The 27,782-nt window shown below is 49.3% G+C and overlaps 2 protein-coding genes across 3 annotated transcripts in view; both read right to left on the bottom strand.

The window, feature by feature from the left end:
- Window positions 1-520: 520 nt before the first annotated feature.
- On the bottom strand, window positions 521-20,671 carry ift122 (intraflagellar transport 122 homolog (Chlamydomonas)). 2 transcript variants are annotated; one of them, XM_028986651.1, is made up of 29 exons: window positions 20,511-20,671; window positions 20,008-20,074; window positions 19,817-19,901; window positions 19,619-19,697; window positions 19,449-19,525; window positions 18,692-18,758; window positions 18,430-18,576; window positions 17,513-17,588; window positions 16,422-16,613; window positions 15,051-15,189; window positions 14,271-14,473; window positions 13,518-13,655; window positions 13,268-13,432; window positions 12,512-12,709; window positions 12,290-12,430; window positions 12,152-12,205; window positions 10,997-11,158; window positions 10,748-10,914; window positions 10,183-10,354; window positions 9,987-10,089; window positions 5,972-6,112; window positions 5,786-5,883; window positions 5,326-5,426; window positions 4,472-4,637; window positions 4,166-4,277; window positions 3,960-4,079; window positions 1,508-1,584; window positions 1,225-1,389; window positions 521-845 (listed from the first exon to the last, which is right to left on the bottom strand). In XM_028986651.1, the coding sequence occupies exons 1-29, from the start codon at window positions 20,567-20,569 to the stop codon at window positions 759-761; spliced, it is 3,558 nt and encodes a 1,185-aa protein (XP_028842484.1). In that variant the 5' UTR covers window positions 20,570-20,671; the 3' UTR covers window positions 521-758. The 2 variants fall into 2 exon arrangements, with proteins under 2 accessions (XP_028842484.1, XP_028842483.1); XM_028986650.1 differs by lacking the exons at window positions 19,619-19,697; window positions 19,817-19,901; window positions 20,008-20,074; window positions 20,511-20,671 and having other exon boundaries at window positions 1,225-1,386; window positions 19,449-19,540.
- Window positions 20,672-22,114: 1,443 nt separating this feature from the next.
- LOC114793870 (dedicator of cytokinesis protein 3-like) overlaps window positions 22,115-27,782 on the bottom strand; it is a 33,246-nt gene continuing 27,578 nt past the window's right edge. The window contains exons 49-54 of the mRNA XM_028986011.1: window positions 27,628-27,709; window positions 27,434-27,552; window positions 26,477-26,558; window positions 26,278-26,400; window positions 25,405-25,487; window positions 22,115-24,302 (exon numbers count right to left, since the gene is read on the bottom strand). Coding sequence (XP_028841844.1) covers window positions 23,697-24,302; window positions 25,405-25,487; window positions 26,278-26,400; window positions 26,477-26,558; window positions 27,434-27,552; window positions 27,628-27,709 — 1,095 coding nt within the window. The 3' untranslated portion in view covers window positions 22,115-23,696. The remainder of the gene's footprint in view (window positions 24,303-25,404; window positions 25,488-26,277; window positions 26,401-26,476; window positions 26,559-27,433; window positions 27,553-27,627; window positions 27,710-27,782) is intronic.

The following is a 27,782-nucleotide window of genomic DNA, read 5'->3' as shown; positions in this document are numbered from 1 at the left end:
ATTGCATTACTATTTTGTGTGTGTGTGTGTGTGTGTGTGTGTGTGCGTAATTTTGATGGGTCATGAAAATAAATCCAGGATTCCAGATTGACTAGAATTCTACCTGTGATCACCATACTGGGGAATCTTGTTTAGCTCAGTATAAACACACACACACACACACACACACACACACACACACACACAGATTTAGGTCTGTGGAGACTGAAACAGATCAATAATCCATTGTGAAAATGCTGCGAAGATCGAGGCTTTAGCGACTCTCAGTTATAATAATCTCACACACACACACACACATACACTACTTAACACCATATTCTGTAAAATGTCCCATGCTGCTTCATCTTTACACTTATTTTGTTTAACAGATTTTTTTATTTGCCGAAACTTAATTAAAATATTACAGATGGATAAAGGGTTCATAAAGGGTTAATAAATCTTATTCTTGATCTTTTTACCTTATTAGTTACACTGTTTTAACACACACACACACACCAGAAAAATACGAAAATACAACCCATTGGATTGAGTAACTTTATTAAAATATAAAAATGTTTTAGCAACAATATAGACCTTTTTTTCACAGTAATAATAATCTTGATTCCGTGCTCCAGAACAGCGGACAGGTTAAACATGTTGTCCCTTTCGAGACACTCGGACGCGTCCCCCATCCTTCAGAATCCCGGGGTAATCAGATCGTTCTAATCTGATCAGGATACGGCGCTGACGCGGCACCTTCGCCCGCGGCGCACACACGCTCAGCTGGGCTCGTCGATGGGCCGGCGGCAGTACGGGCAGCAGTTGTGCTGCAGCACCAGCAGCTCGTACTCTTCGCTGTGGAACATCTGAGGACGGAGCAGACGGGAAGTGGATGAGGACAAACAGGAAGCAGGTAGTGAAGTCAGCGGAGGAAAACAAAAGGCAGAACGCTGCTTCCTTTCCCGTCTGTCCGATGAGCCAATGTTGTGGCCATGAGTGTGAAATTCCTTTTTGTGTGAAGTAACTTCCTTTTCACACACACACACACACACACACACACCAAGGACACAGAATGACCATTTGTCCCAAAGACTTTAAAGGACAGCCCCCAGCAGACCTGACCTAAAAAAAGTGCGTGTTCAGCAGAAGCTGCAGAAGCTGTGATTTGTGTTGCTGCCCCAGGTGTGTTGGGAGACGGTCTCCGTGTGTGTGTGTGTGTGTGTGTGTGTGTGTGTTGAGGAGTACCTGGAAGCATGAAGGGCACATGGTGATGCTGACGTCGGGCAGCAGGGAGCGATAGTACTCCCACCTGAGGGGGCGTGGCCAGCGCTTGATCAAAACGTCCCGCCTGGACATGGACCTCAACACACTCCGGCTGACCATCACGGGGACAAACTCACTACCTCCCTGCTGTGTGTGAGCATACGCACGCACGCACGCACACACACACACACACACACACACACACAAAGAAATGAGTAGAATGTGGTCTCCTCCGCTCCTCCTTATAGTCTCTTCTCTCGATTACCTCGAAGCTGAGTTTGGACGTAAACGGATCCTCCTCCTCCCCTTCCAAACTCTCGTCCAGCTTCAGAGTCTGAGACTCTGGGTCCAGGGTCAAGGACAAAGACCCACACAAACACAAACACACACACACACACACACACACGCAGGCAGTCAATATGAGAATAGAGGATGAATGGTGAAATGGAGAATGATGAAGAATAATGAATGGAAACATCGATCAGATTTCATGGTGAATATGGAGATGGATGAAACAGTTGTACAGTGATAAAGATGGTAAAGTTGAATATTGTTGGGTGGATAAGATGCATTGTGAGGATGGTGGTGATGTTGGGTGGGAACGTTTCATGGTAAGAATGGTGGTGATGTTGGGTTTGAACTTTTCAGGGTGTGGATGGTGGTGATGGATGGTAAAATGGGTGGATAAAATGCATGGTGAGGATGGTGGGAATGTTTCATGGTGAGGATGGTGGTGATGTTGGGTAGGAACGTTTTATTCTGAGGATGGTGGTGATGGATGGTAAAAATGGGTGGATAAAATGCATGGTGAGGATGGTGGGAATGTTTCATGGTGAGAATGGTGGTGGTGTTGGGTAGGAACGTTTCATTCTGAGGATGGTGGTGATGGATGGTAAAAATGGGTGGATAAAATGCATGGTGAGGATGGTGGGAATGTTTCATGGTGAGGATGGTGGTGATGTTGGGTAGGAACGTTTTATTCTGAGGATGGTGGTGATGGATGGTAAAAATGGGTGGATAAGATGCATGGTGAGAATGGTGGGAATGTTTCATGGTGAAGATGGTAAGGATGGTGGTGATGTTGGGTAGGAATGTTTTATTCTGAGGATGGTGGTGATGGATGGTAAAAGTGGGTGGATAAAATGCATGGTGAGGATGGTGGGAATGTTTCATGGTGAGGATGGTGGTGGTGTTGGGTAGGAACGTTTTATTCTGAGGATGGTGGTGATGTTGGGTAGGAATGGTTTATTCTGAGGATGGTGGTGATGGATGGTAAAAGTGGGTGGATAAAATGCATGGTGAGGATGGTGGGAATGTTTCATGGTGAGGATGGTGGTGATGTTGGGTAGGAATGGTTTATTCTGAGGATGGTGGTGATGGATGGTAAAAGTGGGTGGATAAAATGCATGGTGAGGATGGTGGGAATGTTTCATGGTGAAGATGGTAAGGATGGTGGTGGTGTTGGGTAGGAACGTTTCATTCTGAGGATGGTGGTGATGGATGGTAAAAATGGGTGGATAAAATGCATGGTGAGGATGGTGGGAATGTTTCATGGTGAGGATGGTGGTGGTGTTGGGTAGGAACGTTTCATTCTGAGGATGGTGGTGATGGATGGTAAAAATGGGTGGATAAAATGCATGGTGAGGATGGTGGGAATGTTTCATGGTGAGGATGGTGGTGGTGTTGGGTCGGAACGTTTTATTCTGAGGATGGTGGTGATGGATGGTAAAAGTGGGTGGATAAAATGCATGGTGAGGATGGTGGGAATGTTTCATGGTGAGGATGGTGGTGATGTTGGGTAGGAATGGTTTATTCTGAGGATGGTGGTGATGGATGGTAAAAGTGGGTGGATAAAATGCATGGTGAGGATGGTGGTAATATTAGGATTGGAGGGTCAATTTTAATTACATGAACAGAATAACTGCAGTATACTGGTGCATGTGATCATTCCTCATGTTCGGTTTCCTTGTCTTTTGTTCTAGATTTCTGGAGCACTTGGTTATGAGAGCAAGTTGAACTGTGTGTGTGTGTGTGTGTGTGTGTGTGTGGGGTAATCCCATTGCCCTTCACACAGCCTCAGTTAATCCACATGGTTCATTAGAGAAGCTCTACTAAACCAGTAAAGCTCCAATGATAAGACACTTACAGATAACAGATTAGCGCACTTCAGAGTATCTTAAACAAATAAACACACACACAGACACACACACACACACACACACCTCACCTACATCCATCTCCCCACAGCACACATGCTACCTAAACTATCTCAGCCCCATTCTTTCATAAGACACACAAACCCTTGCAGTTCATGTATGACAGAGAGAGAGAGAGAGAAAGAGAGTGCACACACACACACACACACACACACACACACACAGACACCACACACACACACACAGCAACAGGAAATGTAGCACACTGAGAGGGAATGTGAGTGTTGCTGCCAAAGCATAACAGGAGGTACAGTACATAAAAAAACGACACACACCTATACACAGGAGCACACACACACACACACACACACACACACACACACCGAGTATAATATTCAGTGAGTGAAATGACACTGTGGTTAGTGTTAGATCTCACACATTTATAAAAAAGGAAGGTGAGAAAGTCAAGAGATTAGAGGAAAGATGACAAGAGCACATGAATATTTATCTGGGATGTGTGTGTGTGTGTGTGTGTGTGTGTGTGTATACAGTAAAGGACACCTCTGTTGCTCAGCTCAGAGTTCTTTCTCTCGACTCGGGGAACTTCCAGGTCGATCAGAGACACGGCCTCTTCATCCGAGATCCCGTCCTCCAGGTAGAACTGCACCAGGGGAAGCACCTCTGCAACGAACGCGCACGCAAACATGAAGTCGTTTCAAAATCAAAAACGCGGTGCGTCTTGATTGACAGGTGAGACGGCCTCTCACCATACGAGGAGGCCGAGAAGATGAAGGGCTGCCTGCAGTTGGTGCAGACGTTGCCCTGGTTGTTCATCAGCGGGTTGTTGGTGGAGCAGCGAAAGCACATGGGGACAAGGTCCTGGAATCACACACACACACACGCACACACACACACACACACACACAGACACACTCTTCACTTAATACAATTCAGACACAATTTAACCTCTCCCACTCCCTCACACACACACTAAATACAACACAGGCACAAATAATCTAATTTCCCTCTAGCTTTCCACACACACACACACACACACACACACACACACACACCTCGCTGTCGTGGAAGGGTTTGGAGCGCACAGTGAGACTGCTGAGCTGCAGCGCCTCCTGCAGGCGAGGGGGAACGCGGAGGCCCTGCAGGCGCTCGTAGGCGTGGCGCGCCACTTTGAACGCTCCCAGCGCTTTACTCTGCTTGGCCAGAGTGTAGAGTGTGTTGCTGTCACGGCGGGTCAAGGATCCCACAACGACGTCCACACATGTACACATTTAAGTGTGTGTGTGTGTGTGTGTGTGTGTGTGAGACTTTTATACACACCTCCACCGGTGTTGTGTGAAGAGGCGGTTCCGCTCATGAATATTCAGTATTTGGCAACGCAGGGGAGGGAGGTGCGGGTTTAAGGGTTCTCTGCTTGAGTAAGAGCCACCCGGCGGATAAAATAAATAAAAGCGAGACGGAGCCTCATACAGTGAAAAGTGAAGTGAAAGTCATTGTGAAACACTGCAGCACAGCACACGGTGACACGTTGAAAATTGTCCTCTGCATTTAACCATCACCCTTGGTGAGCAGTGGGCAGCCATGACAGGCGCCCGGGGAGCAGAGCGTGGGGACGGTGCTTTGCTCGGTGGCACCTTGGCGGGTCGGGATTCGAACCGGCAACCTTCTGATTACGGGGCCGCTTCCTTAACCGCCCGGCCACTGCTGCCCCCTGCAGCACCATGAGAATGCAGCCGTAACAGCTCGTTCCTTCTACTGGAACTACAGAAGGGCGGCGGAATCAGACAGGAACGCGGCGATGGCGGCCTAGAAAACGAGCCCAGCGTGGCCCCCCAGCGTGGCCCCCCCAGCGTGGCCCCCCCAGCGTGGCCCCCCCCAGATCTATCGCCGGCAGCTGCGGGCAGGATACACTTTGGAGATCCCCAGAGGAACGTCTTTATTCAGGTGGTGCAGCAGGAACCTGCAGATGTTAAAAAGGGTGTCCGGCATGTGGGAGCTGAAGGGGTCCTCCTGTGGGCGGGGACAAGAGAGGAGGCGGGGTTAAAAAGAATCGTCCCGTCCAGCAAATCGTCTCTAACGTTAAAACAAATGGAAGTGGCTTCAGTCCACAGCTGCAGAAGCTCAGAACATCAACTTGTGTTATATAAGTGCACGTGGGAGTTGTGGGAGAGTGTGTGTAGTCCTCGTTTCGTGTGTGTGTGTGTGTGTGTGTGTGTGTATGTGTGTCTGTAAGTGAGATAAACGAGCTCAGCCTGGATTCAGTCAAACGCACCTTCAGTGTGAAGAGAGAGCAGAGTAAATAAAGAGAGGAAGAGGAAGAGGTGAGGAAGGTGTGTGGGTGTTCGGTCAGGCAGGTCATGGCGGGGTACCGTGTATCTGTGGATGGAGTGGTAGACGTGGTAGAGCTCTGCCAACCTCTGGAAACGATGGAACTTCTTCAACATGTCCTCTTTCTCATCCTCGTTATCTACACACACACACACACACACACACACACACCTTGTAAGACCAGAACACACACAATATGAATCTAACACACACACACACACACACACCTCGTGCGATGTCCAGGCACTGCATGGACAGCATCCAGTAGTAGTATGATGCATCGTTGAAGCGGCTCTCCACCACGGCATTGTGGGTAAGCTGTTCCAGCACCCTGACGGCATCTGCCTGACGGCCGGCCCTGTGGAACGCTGACAATACAACACGTGTTTGGGTTGGTGAGGAACCCAACGTCACGCGACACTGGAACCTGCACACAAATACAGACCAGAAGCAGCGGCGGTTCTGAACGTCGAGCTGTCAGTCAGCAGCTAATTAACCCCCTCATTCACCGAGACGCTGTCAATCATCCCAACCACTGTCAGATTCAACACTACGCACCAGCCCAACACACACCTGACACTACACACACCCGACAATACGCACCCAACACGGTCCAACACACACCCGACAATACGCACCCAACACGGTCCAACACACACCCGACAATACGCACACCCGACAATACGCACCCAACACGGTCCAACACACACCCGACAATACGCACCAGCCCAACACACACCTGACACTACACACACCCGACACTACACACACCCGACAATACGCACCCAACACGGTCCAACACACACCCGACAATACGCACCCAAACACGGTCCAACACACACCGACAATACGCACCCAACACGGTCCAACACACACCCGACAATACGCACCAGCCCAACACACACATGACAATACACACCCAACACGGTCCAACACACACCCGACAATACGCACCCAACACGGTCCAACACACACCAGACACTACGCACCAGCCAAACACACACCCGACAATACGCACCCAACACGGTCCAACACACACCCGACAATACGCACCAGCCCCAACACACACCCGACACTACACACCCAACACAGTCCAACACACACCCGACAATACGCACCCAAACGGTTCCAACACACAACCGACAATACGCACCCAACACGGTCCAACACACACCCGACAATACGCACCCAACACGGTCCAACACACACCAGACACTACGCACCAGCCCAACACAACACTGAACACTACACCACACGACAATTACGCACCCAAACACGGTCCAACACACACACGACAATACGCACCAGCCCAACACACACCCGACACTACACACCCAACACGGTCCAACACACACCCGACAATACGCACCAGCCCAACACACACCCGACACTACGCACCCAACACGGTCCAACACACACCCGACACTACACACACCCGACCATACGCACCCAACACTGTCCAACACACACCCCGACAATACGCACCCAACACGGTCCAACACACACCCCGACAATACGCACCCAACACGGTCCAACACACACCCGACAATACGCACCCCAACACGGTCCAACACGCACCCAACACTACGCACCAGCCCAACACACACCCGACAATACGCACCAGCCCAACACACACCCGACAATACGCACCCAACACGGTCCAACACACACCTGACAATACGCACCCAACACGGTCCAACACACACCCGACAATACGCACCCAACACGGTCCAACACACACCCGACAATACGCACCCAACACGGTCCAACACACACCCGACAATACGCACCCAACACGGTCCAACACACACCCGACAATACGCAACCCAAACACGGTCCAACACACACCCGACACTACGCACCAGCCCAACACACACCCGACAATATGCACCAGCCCAACACACACCCGACAATACGCACCCAACACGGTCCAACACACACCCGACAATACGCACCCAACACGGTCCAACACACACCTACACCCCACATACGCACCCACACGGTCCAACACACACCTGACAATACGCACCCAACACGGTCCAACACACACCCGACAATACGCACCAGCCCAACACACACCCGACAATACGCACCAGCCCAACACACACCCGACAATACGCACCCAACACGGTCCAACACACACCCGACAATACGCACCCAACACGGTCCAACACACACCAGACACTACGCACCAGCCCAACACACACCTGACACTACACACACCCGACAATACGCACCCAACACGGTCCAACACACACCCGACAATACACACCCAACACGGTCCAACACACACCCGACAATACGCACCCAACACGGTCCAACACACACCAGACACTACGCACCAGCCAACACACACCTGACACTACACACACCCGACAATACGCACCCAACACGGTCCAACACACACCCGACAATACGCACCAGCCCAACACACACCCGACACTACACACCCAACACGGTCCAACACACACCCGACAATACGCACCAGCCCAACACACACCCGACACTACGCACCCAACACGGTCCAACACACACCCGACACTACACACACCCGACAATACGCACCCAACACGGTCCAACACACACCCGACAATACGCACCCAACACGGTCCAACACACACCCGACAATACGCACCCAACACGGTCCAACACACACCCGACAATACGCACCCAACACGGTCCAACACGCACCCAACACTACGCACCAGCCCAACACACACCCGACAATACGCACCAGCCCAACACACACCCGACAATACGCACCAACACGGTCCAACACACACCCGACAATACGCACCAAACACGGTCCAACACACACCTGACAATACGCACCCAACACGGTCCAACACACACCCGACAATACGCACCAGCCCAACACACACCCGACAATACGCACCAGCCCAACACACACCCGACAATACGCACCCAACACGGTCCAACACACACCCGACAATACGCACCAGCCCAACACACACCCGACAATACGCACCCCAACACGGTCCAACACACACCCGACAATACGCACCAGCCCAACACACAGCCGACAACACGCACCAGCTCAACACACACCCGATTATACACATCTAACACGGTCCAACACACACCTAACACTACACACCAGCCCAACACACACCCGACAATACGCACCAGCCCAACACACACCCGACACTACACACCCAACACGGTCCAACACACACCCAACACTACACACCAGCCCAACACACAGCTGACAATACGCACCAGCTCAACACACACCCGATTATACACATCTAACACGGTCCAACACACACCCAACACTACACACCAGCCCAACACACACCCGACAATACGCACCAGCTGTCAAAGTGAAGTGATTGTCACATGTGATACACTGCAGCACAGCACACAGTGCACACAGTGAAATTTGTCCTCTGCATTTAACCATCACCATGACAGGCGCCCGGGGAGCAGTGTGTGGGGACGGTGCTTTGCTCAGTGGCACCTCAGTGGCACCTTGGCAGATCGGGATTCGAACCGGCAACCTTCTGATTACGGGGCCGCTTCCTTAACCGCTAGGCCACCACTGCCCAACACACCCAACACTACACACCAGCCCAACACACACCCAACACTAGACGCCCAACACGGTCCAACACACACCCAACACTACACACCAGCCCAACACACACCCAACAATACTCACCAGCCAAACACACACCCAACACGGTCCAACACACACCCAACACTACACACCAGCCCAACACACACCCAACACTACACGTGAGCCCAACACGCACCCAACACTATACACTAGCTGCACACAATCCAATACACATCCAACCCTACCCATAATCCCACACACACAAATCAGCTCCAATGTAGTACAGTCCAACACACAAAACACTCAGTTCTCTCATGCACATGAGCACACACACAGTCCGCTGATGTGATGGAGGCTGATGCCGCAGTGGTAATTATAATCACAGACGCTTGTAATGATGATTACTCTATGACATCACACACCCAGCGCCAAACCCACTCACAACCAACCCCCCCCCCCCACACACACACACACAGACACACACAAACACACACTCAAGCAAAATTTGAGTGGACCTGCAAGACACACACACAATATGCTGACACACTCATTACAAGTGTTGGCAGTTGGGCCCTCTGCTGGTCAGTGAGAGACAACACTGACATCAGTGTGCATCAGTGTGGGTTAGGACAGTAGATCTCAGAGTTTGCGTCTGATCCAACCTTTCTGCGCCTCCTCAAAGCGGTCGTTCTCCGCCAGCCACTGGGCATACGGCACATACACATCATCCCGGAACTCTGGGTGTTTCTCCACCAGAGCAAAGGCCTGAGAGAGATAAGAGAATCCAGTGTTTGCAGTATGTGTGTGCGTGTGTGATTTGCATGTGTGTGAGAGTGTGTGTGCATGTGTGACGGTGACCTCTTCCCAGTGCCGGGTCTCCACATGTAACTGCGCCAAGGCCTTCAGGTCGCCCATCTTGGCGTAGGTCTCTGAAGCGTAACCATGGTGATTGAGTTTCTTGAAGAAGGCGGCACAGCGAGACAGCGGCTCTCGCTCGGCTTTATCCAGCTTCCGAGCCAAATCTATCAACCTGGGAGGTGGCACAGAGGTAGGAAATGCAGATCAAAGCTCAAAAAAGAAAACCGCATCTAATGACCTCAGAATAAACAGCAATAATAAACAAAAATCAAACATTTCATTTAAACGGTATAAAGCCGTAAAAGTGAAAGTGAAACACTGCAGCACAGCACACAGTGCACACAGTGAAATTTGTCCTCTGCATTTAACCATCACCCTGAGTGAGCAGTGGGCAGCCATGACAGGCGCTCGGGGAGCAGTGTGTGGGGACGGTGCTTTGCTCAGTGGCATCTCGGCGGATCGGGATTCGAACCGGCAACCTTCTGATTACAATGCCGCTTCCTTAACCGCCAGGCCACCACTGCCACCCAGGGTGTGGCCATAACATGCGTGTTAACACACTCACATGTCGACCCAGCCGTTCTCGCCGATGATCTCGATGGCCTTGCCGTGTTCTCCAGCGGTCAGGTACATGTCGGCCGCGGCGCGCGGTTCTTTACTGCTGCGGGCCCAGTCCGCCTGTTTACTCATCAGCACACGCGTGTCTTTGGGGTCCGCAGAGCCCAGGTAGTCCTGGCGACACACGAAGCAGAGCGTGGCGTTGAGGCAGGCGCAGGCGTCGGTGTTTTCGCGCGCGCACGTTCATGTGACGCACCTTGGCGTAGTCGAACATGCGCAGGTCGGTGTACATGCTGAGGGCGCGGTTCTCGTGGCCGCTCCTCTTGTACAGTTTGGCCGCCTCGTGAAACTTGCCCTGGTAGGCATAGACGTCGGCCAGGAAGAGCTGAGCATCGCTCTCACCGCGCTTCTTCCTTTCCTACACACACACGCACACACACACACGCACACACACACACACACAAACACACACAGTGTAACGTAACAGCCCCGCCGCAATGTGCTGTTTCAATTTGAATTATTCTTAATAAGAATCCCCGTCCCAAAGGCATTGCAACGTCCAGGCAAATTATACAAGTATGAAAAGATTCTTTATTTTACCGTTCGTAGATTATAGGCTGGTAGTAGCCTAGGGGTAACACACTCGCCTATGAACCAGAAGACCCAGGTTCAAACCCCACTTACTACCATCGTGTCCCTGAGCAGGACACTTAAACCTGAGTGTCTACAGGAGGGGACTGTCCCTGTAACTACTGACTGTAAGTCGTTCTGGATAAGGACGTCTGGTAAATAGCGTAAATGTAAATGTTACAAATGAGGATCTGATTCATATACCAATCACCCCAAACAAAGGCTTCATATTAGTGGATTTTTGCCCTCTTTCTAGGCTGAAAGGTTCATTTTGTGCCAAAGAAAAATGCAGCGCACTCTCTCTCTCTCTCTCTCTCTCTCACACACACACGTCAGGACACAGCTTCTGCACTCTGCGTGTCTCTTGTTGGAGATGAGCCCGGGTCATTAATGACCACGTCTGTTTGGAGTCGTGGGTACTTCTGACGTCCCCTGACGCAGTCTTCTCCTCACTGGACTTGAGGTTCACGCCCCCACACTGGACCCTCTGTACGCATGTCAGTTATTAACGATTGACAAACAGGACGAGGACCGCCGTCCACTCCCCCGAACAGACGGCCCACTACGGGAACAGACGGGCTTCCGGCCTCTCTGAAGTTCCTCAGCAACCCTACAGACGGCGGCACGCGGGGCCCTGCGGAGCGGCCGGGGGAGGAGTCACTGTCCACAAGTACCCTGAAGTCATCGCCAGATGGACCGTCCTGACCCCGCGACCCAGAAAACACTCACCAGAGGGACGAGGAGGACGGGCAGATGATCTCTACCCGTCTGAGGAACCTACCTCGATGCTGTTAATGAGTTCCAGGTAGCGGAGGTCCCTCACTCTGATGAAGGCCTGAGTAGAGGAGGCAAATCCGAATCACTTTGAATATTTTGTGTGTTGTGGACAGGGGGACAGAAATGCTCGGCTCTGCGTCACCTTTTTTGCCGTGTCAAAGTCCAGCCCCTCCAGGGCCTCGGTGGCCAGATCCCTCCAGTCGCTGTCCGTCACGCCGAGGCAGGCGATCTGATAGGCCTCCTTGAACATGCGCCTCTCGAGATACTGATACAGGGGGGCGGACTGTGGCGTGAGGGCGAGAAATGGTTACCGCGACGCCGGCCTCCGGGGGAGCGCAGCGCCCTTCTCTACATAAACACAGACCTGGGGCACCTCCACCGCCGCCATGGAGTAGACGTGCAGGCAGAAGATCTTGGACCCGTTGTAGCCGACCACAAAGCCCTGCAGCTTCTGCTGGTGAACGGGGAAGTTGCTGGCCTTGATGTTGAGGTAGCCATTACCCGAGAAGCAGAGCATGTCTTCACACTGGGCGTTCCACGCCACGCTGTTGGCGTTGGGCTCCTGGGGGTGGAGACAGACTCTATTACTGTATACATAATAATACGAGTTTACAATGTTTTTGATTTTATTATAACTACATTTGCAATTAATTGTACATGTATTTAGAAATGATTGAAAGGTGGTTGTATGTATTCGATGTATTCAGTTTAGAAAAGTAATGAAAACACAGAAGGACATATACTGTGATTGGCACGTGTGATACACAGCACAGCACACGGTGCACACAGTGAAATTTGTCCTCTGTATTTAACCATCGCCCTTGGTGAGCAGTGGGCAGCCATGACAGGCGCCCGGGGAGCAGCGTGTGGGGACGGTGCTTTTCTCAGTGGCACCTCAGTGGCACCTCGGCGGATCGGGATCCGAATCGGAAACCTTCTGATTACGGGGCCACTTCCTTAACCACCAGGCAACCGCTGCCCCAATTTGGTGTGGTACTTAAATGAAGTACATTGCTTTTTAAACCAGTGTCTGCGTTACGCAACACCATAAAACGTCTGTATTCACCAGACACCCAGGCTACACAGACAAGCCTGCAGAGGCCATGCGGCGACCCCTGACCTGGAAGAGCAGCTCCTTGGTGCGGATGTCGTACACCAGGCAGGTGTTGTGCTCATCCACCACGGCCAGTTTGCTGCGCGAGGCGCTCATGTCCAGGCAGCGCACCGACGTGTTCTGCTTCAGCAGGGTGACAGCGAACGGGTTGTCCACAAAGATCTTCAGGATCTGCGGAGACACACCGGCACCCTCACACTCCAATCAGGGCCCAACACCGCGGACCTGAACACCGTCGGCGCAACGCATGTCTCACCGCCCCGTTCTTCAGCCCGACAAGAAGCCCCTCCCTCCCCGGCGGGCCGCCGATCACTTTGATGTAACGAATTAGAGACTCCATCAGCCACTCCCTCTCCTTCACGCTGGTGAAGGAGAGACACTGCAGCCTCTTCTCCTAAACACACGCACAAATCAAGACAGACAAGACCTCTGAACATCTCACAACTGCGGTCTTATAGAAACACATGCGTTACTATGGTATGTGTATGTATATGTATTGTGGCCTTTGTCTAACACTATACTACAGCGGTTACCTTTGATTCTTATCGAGTTCATCACTGTAGTAGTAGATGTTGCAAATATCTCTCTCTCTGTCTCACTCTCTCTCTCTCACACACACACACACACACACACACACAAACAAACAAAACTCCCCAACAATATAGGGTGGTAGTAGCCTAGTGGGTAGCACACTTGCCTATAAAACAGAAGACTACAGAGTCACAGGTTCAAATCCCACTTACTACCATTGTTTCCCTGAGTCTTCACTTAACCCTAAAAAAAATGCTCCATGGGGACTGTCCCTGTAACGTCTGGTAAATGCCATAAATGTAATTGTAGTAGGTAACACACCAGAAGACTCAGGTTCAAACCCCACTTGCTACCATTGTGTCACTTAACCCTGAGTGTCTCCAGGGGGGGGACTGTCCCTGTAACTACTGAACCTAAGTCACTCTGGATAAGGGTGTCTGAAAAACACACACATAGACAGATGTGGCAACACACTAACCTGACACAGGATGATATGTTGTGAACAGACCACCAGCAGGTTGCACTCGAAGCGGCGGCAGATCTTCTCCTTCACGCGGTAGTGCATGTCAGAAGAGTCGTCCACGTAGCACTCGTACACCAGGATCTTCTCAGGAAGCTGGATGGCGAGTCGGTTCCTGTAGATGGCGATCTTCTTCACCAGCTCTCGACACTTGATCCTTACTGCAGGACAAATGTGACACTTATTCACAGTTATTTTGCTGTGTGTGTGTCCTATATATACAGTTCAGGCCAAAAGTTTGGACACCTTCTCATTCAACATGTTTTCTTTATTTTCGTCTGGGAACTCCTTCAAGACTGTTGGAGAACCATTTCAGTTGACGACCTCTTGAAGTTCATCGAGAGAATGCCAAGAGTGTGCAAAGCAGTAATCAGAGTAAAGAAACTAGAATATAAAACATGTTTTCACTTATTTCACCTTTTTTTGTTAAGTACAGAACTCCACATTCATAGTTGTGATGCCTTCATGGTCATGAAAATAAAGAAAACACATTGAATGAGAAGGTGTGTCCAAACTTTTGGCCTGTACTGTATATATATAGAACAATGACAGCTAAAGTGACAGCTTTTTTTTCCTGAACGTCTGTTGTCCCGTTTTATATAAAACGTAACATTTTGATAGTGACAGGTTAATCAGAACAGGCACTTTCTGGGGTGGACTGATCACGTCCTAAATAAGCAGATTGGCCCATCGGATGGCTAGGTCGGAAGGCCTGACCGTGATTGGTTAGGGCTGTACCTTTCTGCTCGGTGATGAGGTGCTGGACGATGACGTCGGTCATGCTGTCGCGGTACGCATACCGGTCCTTGTAGAGGCCGTGCACCGTGCTGAAGATCAGCTGGAAGAAGGCGATGGTTCCGTCCTGGCAGCCGAGCACCTGCACATAACCCCTCCAGGGCTTTAAATCTCTACTAATATTAATATTACATTTAATTAATAATTCCAAATAACAACAGTCACAGCTATAGTCCTCTACAGGAGCCAACATTAAATCATGTCAACTCTAGATATATGGTAAGCAGAAATGTTATTAAGGGGGTTAAAAAAAACAAACTGTATTACATAATCAATCCTACAAATAGAAAAAAGTAAAACATCAGTAGTGATATCAGCAGAAAAGTTATTGTAGAAAAGCTGAAATCATGAATTTGAAATAAAAAATGAATTTAACACGTTTTTTTTTTTTCCTGTTAAATGTGTGCTCTTCGTTCAGCGATCACACTCTGACTGCCTGATTATTCGCCGCGTGCTCTTCTCCTGCTTTTAACAGACGGTCACGGCACCTCAGCACCTTATCTCCCGCTTCACAGCACAGGAATCCAAAAGAAAACGCCTCAAACTCACTTTCTAAATACGTCCGCCAGGCCCGAGCAAAATTCAGGCTCTGAGCACCAAATTTGAAAGCTGCAAATAACATGAGCACCATGGTGCAAGTTCATGTCAAAACCTTCTGATGCAGGTTACTTTGCAGATTACTTTGGAAATGTATTTTGTTACAAATACCGTTTTTAAATTAGTAGCAAACCTATTTCAATTACAATTTGAAAGTAATTTAACAATTTACATTTGATTACTTTTGTGTAAGATGAATGAATTTTCTTAACTGTGAACTATTTTGAATTTTTGTAACCTGGCAGTGTTTGCCTTAGTCAATGTTAAACATTCAATGCATTCAAATTTCAGTGCATGAATTAAAATCATTATAATTTATAATTTGATATTTAGCAGATGATGATATTAACCCTTTAGTGATTAGTGATACATCATGTGGACAGTCCAAACCTGAAGAGACATGTCAGGGCCGGGGCGCTTCACGGAGGCACTGCACGCTGATTGGCTGACACAAATACCACTCCCATGATTCCAACCACACCAGTATTGTTAAATACATTGGCCATGTTTTGCATACAATGATAAGATGTAACTAAAATTGTAATCATGAATCTTTGTAACTGTAATTTAATTACACATTTTCCTCCAGGAACTATAACAGATTACAATAATTTTTTTTTTGTTATTAAAATACAAAATGCCATTTTATGTAAGACGTTACTCCACAACACCGCATGTATGTATTATTGCACAGTATTATTGTGGGTAAAAACTAACCACATAGTTGGAGTCAGGCTTGACCCGGCAGGTCCACACCCAGGAGTTCTGTTCACAGATGGAGCCCAGCCGCACCCCGTCCTTCGTGTAGAGCGACGCCTGCTTGTCTGATCCGCCCATCACTATGTACTCGCCCTTGGAGAAGTAGCTGACACAGCAGGGGTCAAAGTTCAGCACCCGGTCCTTTCCAATCTAGGGGAGACAGGAGGAAATTGCCCAGAATGAGGCGAGTGAACAGGTGCCAAGCATGTCCCCCAACGCCCATCCCCTCCCACAGATTCACAGAGCAGAGTGCATGATGGGAAACAGACAGGAAGCGGTGTTTTCATATTTCATTCTCACACAGATCTGGCTCCAGTCCCACATCAAAGGCCGGACCACCGAATGACAGAAGTGGGAGAGAGGAGCGAGTCACCTCTAAATGGGCCTATTGTTCCAGCGCTGCAAGCGCATGTTGTGCAACGCGTTGTTCCTCCATCTGGTTGTCCTCACAGACACAGATGACAGACTCCCCACGAACCCAGAGACTCCCACGAACCCAGAGACTCCTACGGCTTTAAATAACTCTGCTCTGGATCTTTACTACTTTACTTTCGTTTAAAGAAAATACATGAGGTCACCATTACCATCTCACCCATGACACCAGTACAGGGTGAGCTTCCACAGCGCAGGGGTCTGGGGGGAGGGGCACCGGACAGTGATGTGAACTGTTACCATGGCAACAATGACGGACGGGTTACTGCGGTACTGTGCTGTCAGTCATGATGCCTGAAATGTGTCTAATCTTAGATATGAGACTTATCCATTTTTGTTTGATTTAATCTCTTTGAAATCCACCGCTGTAATCTTATTTCATGCAATTTCTTTTAAATCTGTTGTTTTAATTGTGGTTTCCACTTTCGTCTAATTAATTTTATCTACCAAGGATATACATGAACTTGCCTTGAAGTCTTTAGAATAATTTTTTCTTTATAGTTTAAATAGCTGAGGGTACAGAAAGTAACTACTTCAACAGCAGTGGCATGTATGACTGTCCGTGCATTCTGTACCGGATAAAAAATTTAGCTGAGTTCTGCCGGAGGGACACAGACCTGCTTGCCGCTCAGCTGGTAGAAGGACAGCCTCTGTCCCCAGTCGGCCACGGCCAGGACGTCAATGTGCTCATCCCTGAGAGGGAAGCAAAGACGCACCGGTTTTAGTGACTCAGCGCCAGGGAAGATGCCGTTACGTTCAGACAACTTCAGATTCGTCCTACGTCTCTCACACATGTACCCACTGCGTAGTCACGCGCGAGAAAATTACTGGCCATACAAAAAAATTAAAATAAATAAAATTTCACCGCCGGCGCGTTTCAGACTTGTTCAGACTTCTGTTAAAAATTTAACAGCCAGGAAGGTCAGCGAAAAGTGACAAGTTCGTGAAATACATCTAAAAAAAATCTGTCTTGGTAGGGCTGCCAGTCACTGGGCGAGTGAGGCAGTGGTGAACCTAGCGGGTAAATCCGAGGGTTGGCCACTGCTGCCCGGGCGCCTGTCACTAAGGGTGATATCCAGAGGACACCATTTTCGTTGTGTCACTGCGTGCGGCGCTAGCTGTGCATCACAATGAAAATCACTTCACTTTAATTTAAGCGCGAAGTAAAAAAAAACATCAGCCAATCAAATCCCTTTTTTTTTTTTTTATTAATCAAAGCAATTAATGCATTGATTTTGACATAAAGAAGCAGTAATGCAAATTAAAGCAGTTTATTTGTTGAAGTTACAACTACAAAAAGTGTCAAACCAACAATTTGCCTGTTCTCAGATTCCACAGTGACCAAAAATGAGCTGATTACGTACGAGTAAAAATTAATAGGACACTTCTGGCATAATAAATCACTTTTGAAGGCAAATGCTTTTGCACTTTCACTCTGTCACTGCAGTAAAATCTCTCTCTGAAGCGCTAATAACCGGTGACGCAGCGCCCCCCTTCAGGACGGTTACGCGCTGTGTGGAACTCTCGGCCTTACTTTGACGGGTTCCAGGCGATGGACCAGATGGGAGAGGCGGAGCCTCCAGGCCGCTCGATCTTCACCTTCTCCTCTCCGCTCTTGTTGCGGATGCTGACCACCCCGTTCATCATGCCCAGCGCCAGGTACTGTCCGTCATTAGTCCACCTTGGACACACATTTCTTTACAGATTGAACTCGATTTCTAGGTCTGCTCTCAGACCGGCCCTGCTGCGGTGATCCACCCGGCGGTATAAAGTTGTCGGGGGGCAGCGACACTCACCCACAGCAGGTGACCTTGCTGCTGACCTTGTGTTTGGACACGGACTTCTGTTCTGGAGACCACAGGCCTGGGGGAAGAAGCACAGGAACACCCTGAACCAACCAACCCTCTGGGAGACATGTACATTTACATTTAAAGCATTTAGCAGACGCCCGTATCCAGAGCGACTTACAACGTGCTTCCATGTTACCATGGATGAAGAGATCAGTTCTGGTTCACTAGGACCCCAAACTATGAATACAATCTTTTTATTCAATATGTTGTAGTTTTTATACATAAGTTAGACAATAAGAAGGTTACAAGTTCATCTAAATATTGTCTAAAGAGGAAGGACTTGAGCTGTCGTTTGAAGGTGCTCAGTGACTGAGCTGTTCTGACATCCAGGGGAAGTTCATTCCACCACCGAGGGGCCAAGACGGAGAAGAGTCTAGATGAGCGTCTTCCTTTTACCTTCAGAGATGGAGGGACCAGGCGAGCAGTACTGGAGGCTCGGAGTATACGAGGTGCAGTGCGAGGTGTAATAAGGGCTGTGAGGTAGGATGGTGCTACTCCATGTTTGGCTTTGTAGGCCAGCATCAGTATTTTGAACCTGATGCGTGCAGCTACTGGGAGCCAGTGGAGGGAATGTAGTAGAGGGGCGGTGTGGGAGAATTTGGGGAGGTGCTGCTGCATTTTGTATCAGTTATACAGGTAGGATGGTACATAGAGGTAGACCAGCTAGAAGGGAACGCTGGTACAGAACCACGGCGACACCCACCGAAGTCTCCAGACGAGCAGGAGGCGAGCTGGTGTGTGATGGGGTTGTAGGCAACACACTGGATCGAATCGTTGTGCCTGAGAGGAGATAGAGGATACGGCAACTGAACAGACGTCAGCTCACGAACTAACAAGTCTAATGAGAGATGAAGGTCGACCAAACAGACTGACGTGTATTTAAGGATGCCTTCCAGCTTGGACGTCCAAATGATGATGCTCTTGTCCGCTGAGCCAGAGGCAAATCGCTTCCCTGGGCAGAACAGAGGACAACATGTGTCAGAGGCAGAATGATGAATGAAATCTACTGTTATTTCACATTAATTAGCTGGAATATGGACTTTTACTTGGAAATTTAACCCAAACACCAACCGTCTTTGGCGTAAGCCACACAGTAAACCGTGTCCTTGTGTCCTTTGAGCGGCTGTATGAGTGTCCCGTCGGACGTGTCGTACACCTGCAACGCGACGGGACCATCGGTCAAGACTGGTTCACAATCGCAGAGTGGAAATAAGGAAGGTGCAAATCCCCAGAAAAGCGTAGCTACATGCACGTCTACTCACCAGCACGCGGTTTCCTGCCGCGACGATGAGCTGGCTGCCATCAGGCTTGAAGGCCAGGTCGTAGATGCTGGGACAGGGGGCACAAAGTGGCAATTTCATGCACGGACACTAAACTGCCGCAAGTGGGGGGGGGTAAATCTCACGAATCTGACGTTTACCGACACGTTTATGCCTTTTTATATTCCTGTATGGTCTATACATGCCCATACATGCTCATAATCATAATACATCCCACCTACACACGCCTGCAGGACGCATTTTATTCACTGTTCAGAATAAAAAGTCCACTATGATGGACATGATAAAAGGACAAGCGATAAACGCTGCTGTTTGTTACTCCACATGAATCCACGTCAACGTGAAGGTCAACGGAGCTTCGTTAAAACGTGGCGGAGCACTTTTATAAAACACTCGGCAGGCCGAACCGGGCTAGGCGGCTATGCTACACCGACTCCTCCGCCGCGCACGCTGGACGCGCCAGCGGGACGCGGGCGAGTCCGTACCACTGCTCGACTTTGTCGCGGTCGTGCACTTTGTCTATCCAGGTGGGGACGGCTCGCATGGCGGCGTTCGGGCTTCGGCTGGTTCGGTTCGCCGTGTCCTGCAGCGCCGCGGGTCTGTTGTCATGGCAGCACCGCGCGCATGCGCACCGTCGGCCGGGGGGGCGGGGCGGAGAGGGTTGCCAGGTTTGTCGATAATGGACTTTCAGTGTAAGAGTATGGAGTGTGGCGAGTGGCACAATACAATAAATATAATAAGCATTTAAATGACATTTTAAATAGCTATTTAAATGTGCCGTTAATTCACACATAACTTTTTAGATATTTTCTAAAAGTATATATATTTATTTCACTGAGTGTATATTTCATCAATTAATTAATCTATGAACACACATTAATTCAAACAACCTTTAAAACAGATGACTAAATTAAGAGACAAATAAATACATGTTGTGTAGAAGATTTGGCAACAGGGTGGTAGTGGCACACTACTATGAACCAGAAGACCCAGGTTCAAATCCCACTTACTACCATGGTGTCCCTGAGCAAGACATTTAACCCTGAGTGTCCCTGTTACTACTGATTGTAAGTCACATCATGATGGGCATAAGTGCAACAGGATGGTTGTCATTAAGACACTAAATATTTAACATTCAAGAGTGTTGAATAATGTGAGGGATTTTATGGTTGCTCGGTGGTCCTCCATCCAGGTAAACTAGCACCCGGCGGGTTTTTGTAGCATCTGACGTTGTCTGGTCCAGCAGCCTCTGTGAAGAGTTTTCCTCACGTCCGCCGTGGTTACAGGCATTTGGTAGGGAGGGGTCACGGTCAAAGGCAGGGGTTGTGTAGTCCTGTAGTTTTGTGACGGCCTGGATGCCCTGACCATGGATTTCCTGCCCTTGTGTGCACGCTTCGCAGCTCTAATGGCTCGAGACAGTTTGAGCAGCTGACGCACCTCTGCAGTCATCCACAGCTTTTGGTTTGGTGATGGACTGATGTTGTGTACTCCTCGAAGTTGATGGTGTTGGTTGCAGCAGAGATGGCTCCTGCTGACCAGGTTCTCACCTGCTTCATGTCTGTATGCTGGAATTAGCATAACAGTGATGTGGTGTGACTGGTCCGCCTGGTAAACCAGATCCAGCGTATTTTTCCCTCTCGTGTTGATGGAATTTAGGGAGAAGTGACTTCAGATTCGCATGGTTGAAATTAGCTGATCATTGTTTGTGGAGGTTTGCATGTTTTTTTGCATGGGGGAAGCGGCCCCGTAATCTGAAGGTTGTCGGTTCGAATCCCGATCCGCCAAGGTGCCACTGAGGTGCCACTGAGCAAAGCACCGTCCACACACACTGCTCCCCGGGCGCCGGTCATGGCCGCCCACTGCTCACTCAGGGTGATGTGTGCTGTGCTGCAGTGTTTCACAATGACAATCACTTCACTTTCACTTTTTCACTTTTGAGGAACTCAGGCTCCCCAGACTCCTGGCATCCCACTTTCCTACTTACTTGCTGGTCGTCTTCACTGATCAGCGCATCACTATTGACCCATAGAATTATCCGGATTCTATGCAAAAGAATAAGAGTGACAGAAAACCCCCCCACAAATGACAGTTTAGAATTACTACTCATCTTTATTCATGCAGACACAATATGTACAAGAAAGCACATTTTCTTCCAGTATATAAATTATTTTACTTCTGAGTAACTCAATTATATTCTATTTATTCTGTCCATGTCAACCAAACTCGAACCGCATTTGGGATTATTTACACGAAACAATGACAAAAAACATTTGAGGAATCACTAAAGTAACGTTACACATCTCATAGCACTGCTGCGCGACTGCAGGAAACGAATGGAAAGAACGCTGGTGGCGTGTCACCCACTAACAACCCCAAATGCACGCCCCCATTGAGCAAATTTCTGTAATATTTAAAAATTAAACACTCCAAAAAAAAAAAAAAAACAACCTCATCTATGCACACACACACACACACACACACACACACACACACACACACACACACCACGCTCAAACCAATAACCACCTCTGCTGACGCTTTGGAGTACAAAAATAAGAGTCTGGTGAACGCAAAAGTAATACAGCATTTAAAATCAATATGCAGAACGGCAAGGCTCACAAACATGGTTCAGCCCCCACAAGCCCCGCCCCTGACTCCTCCCATACCCGTCCAAACAGACAGTTCAAAGGTCTTGTGCATCTTCTCTCTCGGTTCGGGCGTCGGGGGGTCACTGCAAGCGTCTGTTATTCACAAGCGGGTGATAAAAAGGGGCGGGGGGACGGGAGACCCCGCCCCCCAACCCATTGTGATGTCATCATGAGGCGCTTTACTGTACGAGGATGAGGTCTAAGGCCAGTAGGCGATTTGGCATTCTGTTTCAGGGCTGGGTGTGTTCTTACCTGACAGGGCGGTGCACACACACACACACACACACACACACACACACAGACACACAGACACACAGACACAGTGCAGAGGAGCTTCGTGAAGTCACTGCGAAACGCTCAGAACTTCAGCACGACCTGATTCGCTCCGTTGGCTCGTCAAACGAACATACGATACTGGAAAAACGGAAAATCGAAATGTAAACAGAGACGAAGATCCAGGCCACCCGCGCCGCGGCTTTCAACACGGAGACCAAGGAGGCCACGACGACAAAAAGAACGTCGACCATGCAACAGTAAAAGCGCGGGAACGCCCTGGCGGAGGTCATATTGCTAATGACATCTAGGACCACCGACACGGTTCTGCTATCTAAACGACATGTCTCAAGCTTTAAGGCATGTGCACACGCCAGGCGGAACGGTCCGGAACGTATCGGGGCGCCTTCTCCCGTGGTCAACACCAAATGAGAAATAAACGAGTCGGGTGGATTCGGAACAGCGACACGAACCGTCACAGCCAACGGGGAACCGCGGCAGAATTTTACTTTACACGTCCGATGGAGCCGTATTTGCCGCGCCGGAAAAGATGGCGACCCTGTTTACCACAGATCCGTGGCCTCCGCCACCCCGGCGTCTGCCGCAACTGGGGAGTAAAAAGAGGGGCGCATGCTGCAGATCTGTACAGAGTCGCTGCGGGGTGGGACCTCGTTCCGGGGCGTTCCGCGAAGAAGAAGGATTCTGGGTCGAGCCTCCTCTTTCCGGAACGCCGCCCTCTGACCTCTGACCTCAGCCGGCGTTCTCCTCCTGCTCCTCGCGGATGCGCTGCTCCCAGGCGGCCCGGTGAAGCTCGCGGTGCGTGTGCGGTGGCGGGAAGATCCGGCGCGGGAGGGGCACTGGCTGCTGAGCCCCGCCCATCCCAGCTTCCTCCTCCACGCCACCCCTCAGGCCGGGCTTCGGGGGAACTGTGGGCGGGCCGGCCCGGCGGGGAAGGGCCGCCCCGCCTACGGAGCAGGGATGGTATGCGGCAGGGTGCGGCAGCTCCTGGCACAGCGGGCGGGGCTGGCACGGCGCGTCCGGCTGCAGAGCGTCAGGCTCAGGGCCCGCGTGGGTGCGGTCGGCCCCGCCCGACGCAGGGTAGTGCAGGTGGTCCGGCGCAGAGGCGTAGTGGACGTGCAGGTACGGCGCGGGGACCGGGGGCTCCTCTGGGCTCCAGAAGTGACTAGAAGGGGGCGGTTCCAGGGGCTCGGGCCGACTGGGCGCGTCGGAGTGGCTGAAAATGCTCTCGCTCAGAGACGACACCCCACTGCTGGCACTTCCCGAGAGGGTGGAGTTGCTGCCCCCCAGGACGGACAGGGGACTGGGTGGCGAGCCGGGGATGGGGTGCAGAGGAGACTGAGGAAGGACAGACAGAAAAAAAAAAAATCAGGATTTACGACTCGCGGGCATCTACCATAACGATACAGGTAACTCACAATTCAATTCTGTGGCGAAATGTGGCCCACGATAATGATAATATCACGATTCGCGATATCTACGATATTCAATGTATTGGAAGAAATTTCATCAACGATATATACATCACGATATATGTGACTGAAAAAGAAAAATGAGGAAATAATAAGGAAATCTTATGCATTTATTAATGCCAACATTGTGCAAGGAAATATACATTTGCATAATAACTCACCGCCTCTTGGTATTAAATGTAAACACTGTACAGCTAGACAGATAAAAGTGCATGAACATTAAAAAACAACATGAACATTAATGAACGTGTGTAACCCACGATGCTGAAAGTTACTGGAACGTACTCGGTTCGCCCTCATTATCACCTGAGAGTAGTTCACCGTGATGGCGAACTTGCAGGTTCGTAGTGCTGCCGTTCTATTTTATCTTTGCAAATCGGTTCTTGCAGATTGCACAGTCTTTATCCAACGCCTGTCCGTCGACTCGAACAAACCCGAAGTGTCTCCACACTTTATAGTGGAAACTAGCGGGTGGGTCCTTGATTTGCTTTTTATTATTTTCCGCCATTCTCTGCGCTTCTTCTCTGTTGTTGTTAGTTAACTTGTGTTCTTCGTCGGCCGCTGTTTGCGCCACTTTGCCCCCCCCCCCCCCCCCCCCCCCCCCCCCCCCCCCCCCCCCCGCAAACAGAATGGTAGATATTGGGTTGTGACAGTGACACTGACAACGGGTAAATGAATCATTTCGTGTTGTAATAAAATATTGACATTGGCCGTTAGTGTATCGATTATTTATTGCGACAGAGAGCACAAAAATATCAAGTTCTTTTCCCACCCCTAATACCAAGAGGGTCACCACAGCCACCAACACCGTAAAAGCGAAAGCTTGAAGGATCTTCAAATGGACCAGTAGCATTATAATGGACATGTAATGTAGACTAAAACCTACTCTGTCCACTGTCCAGCATTTACATTTTACATTTACAACATTTACCATGAATGTGATTTTGGGCCATATAAGAAATAAATACCTTTCTGAGTGAGCGCATGGGCAGGGCGGGGGGCAGCTCATTCATCTGCTGCTGAAAAGTGTCAAAGTGCATCAGGAAATGACCTGCAGGGACAGAAAAGACAGACAGTCGGGTCTCCACCATCTCAGTAGAGCTCTGCCGTGCTGGGGTTGTCCAGTTATACCCCCTTTACCAATATTGGTGGTAAACCGGGACACTCGACATCAAAGGCTACAGGGCAGCTAAAAGGGAGCTGGGCTCCCCGGAAAAGGAGGCAAGGACTTGATCACAACATACAGTGTACCCTACTATATCAATATTCTATTCTATTCTAATCAATTAAATTATTTACCCCCTAAAACTATATAAAGGCCTACAAACACTCACCCTCCAACCGGCACAAACATTTTAGATAGAATATCTAACGTTAATATAACGTTCCGTCTACGTAATGTGTGTGAATAGAAGAGAGAAATGAACTTTTGGTGCACCCACGTTATAAAGTTGGTTGGATTTTTCGCGCAGGCCATGCCTGGTAGACGGTGCATTGCTGTTTCGTGGGGGTGTGCGGTGGTTCTGAAACATTCTAGGGCTTCTGCCAGACAGTCAGAGGAATTCGGTGTTGTACCGATAATGCAACAATGGTGTGAAGGAAAATGTTCTTTTAATTCTTAAGTATTTTTAGAAGCAAGTTCTTCAGTAAAAATAAATTGGACTGCACGCATTTCACTTGTAGTGAAGTAGCATTTCACCAGAGGGATACATTTCCCACTTGTGGGACTAATAAAGGATCCTCCTATCTGTACTTTCACTTGAGTAATGAATATGAGGACTTATGTCCATTATGGCATATGCATAGATGTGAGTCTGTGCACCCAGCAGGACGTTCATTACCCTGAGGGAAATTCCGTGGGGGCAGGAGTGGGGTACCCATACTCCCATGATTCTGTAGGTTTAGCCCCGCCTCCCTGACCTCCGACCCTTCGGCACTCCAGTTGCTCTGAGCTGCAGGAAACCCTGAGGACAGATGTGAATGCTGGGTACAGCTTCTAAATGAACAATGCCGCATGGTGAATGTGGCAGATGATCGTACCTCTCTCGGGCAGGCCGATGTGACGATCGCCACACGGCTTACAAGGACTTCCCTGTTGCAAGCCACGTTGTACACTGTTCACCTGGAAATACAAGATAAGCGGAATTTTCTAGTTGCTACACAACCTGCCACAGATCTTCTAACATACAATTATATAGAATGTCACACATAATAAGCACACAGTACAGGCCAAACGTTATGACACCTTCTCATTCAACGCGTTTTCTTTATTTTCATGACCATTTACGTTGGTAGATTCTCACTGAAGGCATCAAAACTATGAATGAACACATGTGGAGTTCTGTACTTAATAAAAAGTGGAGACCTGACCTCCACAGTCACCGGATCTGAACCCAATCCAGATGGTTCGGGGTGAGCTGGACCAACAAGTGCTAAACACCTCTGGTAACTCCTTCAAGACTGTTGGAGAAGCATTTCAGGTGACGACCTCTTGAAGCTCATCGAGAGAATGCCAAGAGTGTGCAAAGCAGTAATCAGAGCAAAGAAACTAGAATATAAAACATGTTTTCACTTATTTCACCTTTTTTTGTTAAGTACATAACTCCACATGTGTTCATTCATAGTTTTGATGCCTTCAGTGAGAATCTACCAACGTAAATGGTCATGGAAATAAAGAAAACACTTTGAATGAGAAGGCATGTCCAGACTTATGACCTGTACTGTATGTTAAACATGTCTTTTAGCGAAAGTGAAGTGATTTTCATTGTGAAACACTGCAGCACAGCTTTTTGTTGATATGTGAGCACAGAATGTTCAGTTGTTTTTCCAACGGTGAAGTCACTTTAAAAAATGTGCAAAAAAGTATCTGTATTCTGAAAATCTCTTTACAGCAAATATCACGTTTATGGCAAAATATTGAGTGTTCACCAAGCACATTTTTTTTCAGGGATTTTGCCCCACCCTGTTTACATGCTCTCCGTGTATGGCGGGTGTTACCTGTCCGTTGGGGTCGTGCGGGTTGTAGTGCAGGGCGGGGCTGGGTCTCTCTCTATGGGGCGGCAGCAGCATCAGCAGCTCTCTATTGTTTTTGCCTTTATCAGGCAGGGAAGGAGAACCTGGAAGAGAGACCGCCATGATGAACCTGGACTTGGACTTTCCAGTCTCTTTTGTGATGAGACACCCTCACTCACCTCTGGCACTGGAGGGGGTGGAGTTGATGATCTGAGAGGAGGAGGAGCGAATGGAACTGAGGCTAGAGGACGAGGGGCTTGGCTAAAGAGTGACGAAAGAAAGAAAATGTAGCTTTTACATAGCAACTGAGGTCGAAGTTTTTATTTCTTTTACA

Source organism: Denticeps clupeoides, chromosome 7 (assembly GCF_900700375.1).
Source record: "Denticeps clupeoides chromosome 7, fDenClu1.1, whole genome shotgun sequence".
NCBI lineage: Eukaryota > Metazoa > Chordata > Actinopteri > Clupeiformes > Denticipitidae > Denticeps > Denticeps clupeoides.
Note: the sequence above shows the minus strand (reverse complement) of the source record. Positions and strands in the feature narration are given on the sequence as shown.

Bases quoted from the DNA above. Each gene is read 5' to 3' on its own strand.
- ift122 (XM_028986651.1), bottom strand. From the start codon at position 20,569: ATGCGAGCCGTCCCCACCTGGATAGACAAAGTGCACGACCGCGACAAA. The intron at 14,474-15,050 runs GTACAGCCCTAA...TTTGTCCTGCAG, and splicing joins CCTCATCACCGAGCAGAAAG to TAAGGATCAAGTGTCGAGAG. The intron at 4,278-4,471 runs GTGTGTGTGTGT...GTGTGATTCCAG, and splicing joins AACCCTTCCACGACAGCGAG to GACCTTGTCCCCATGTGCTT.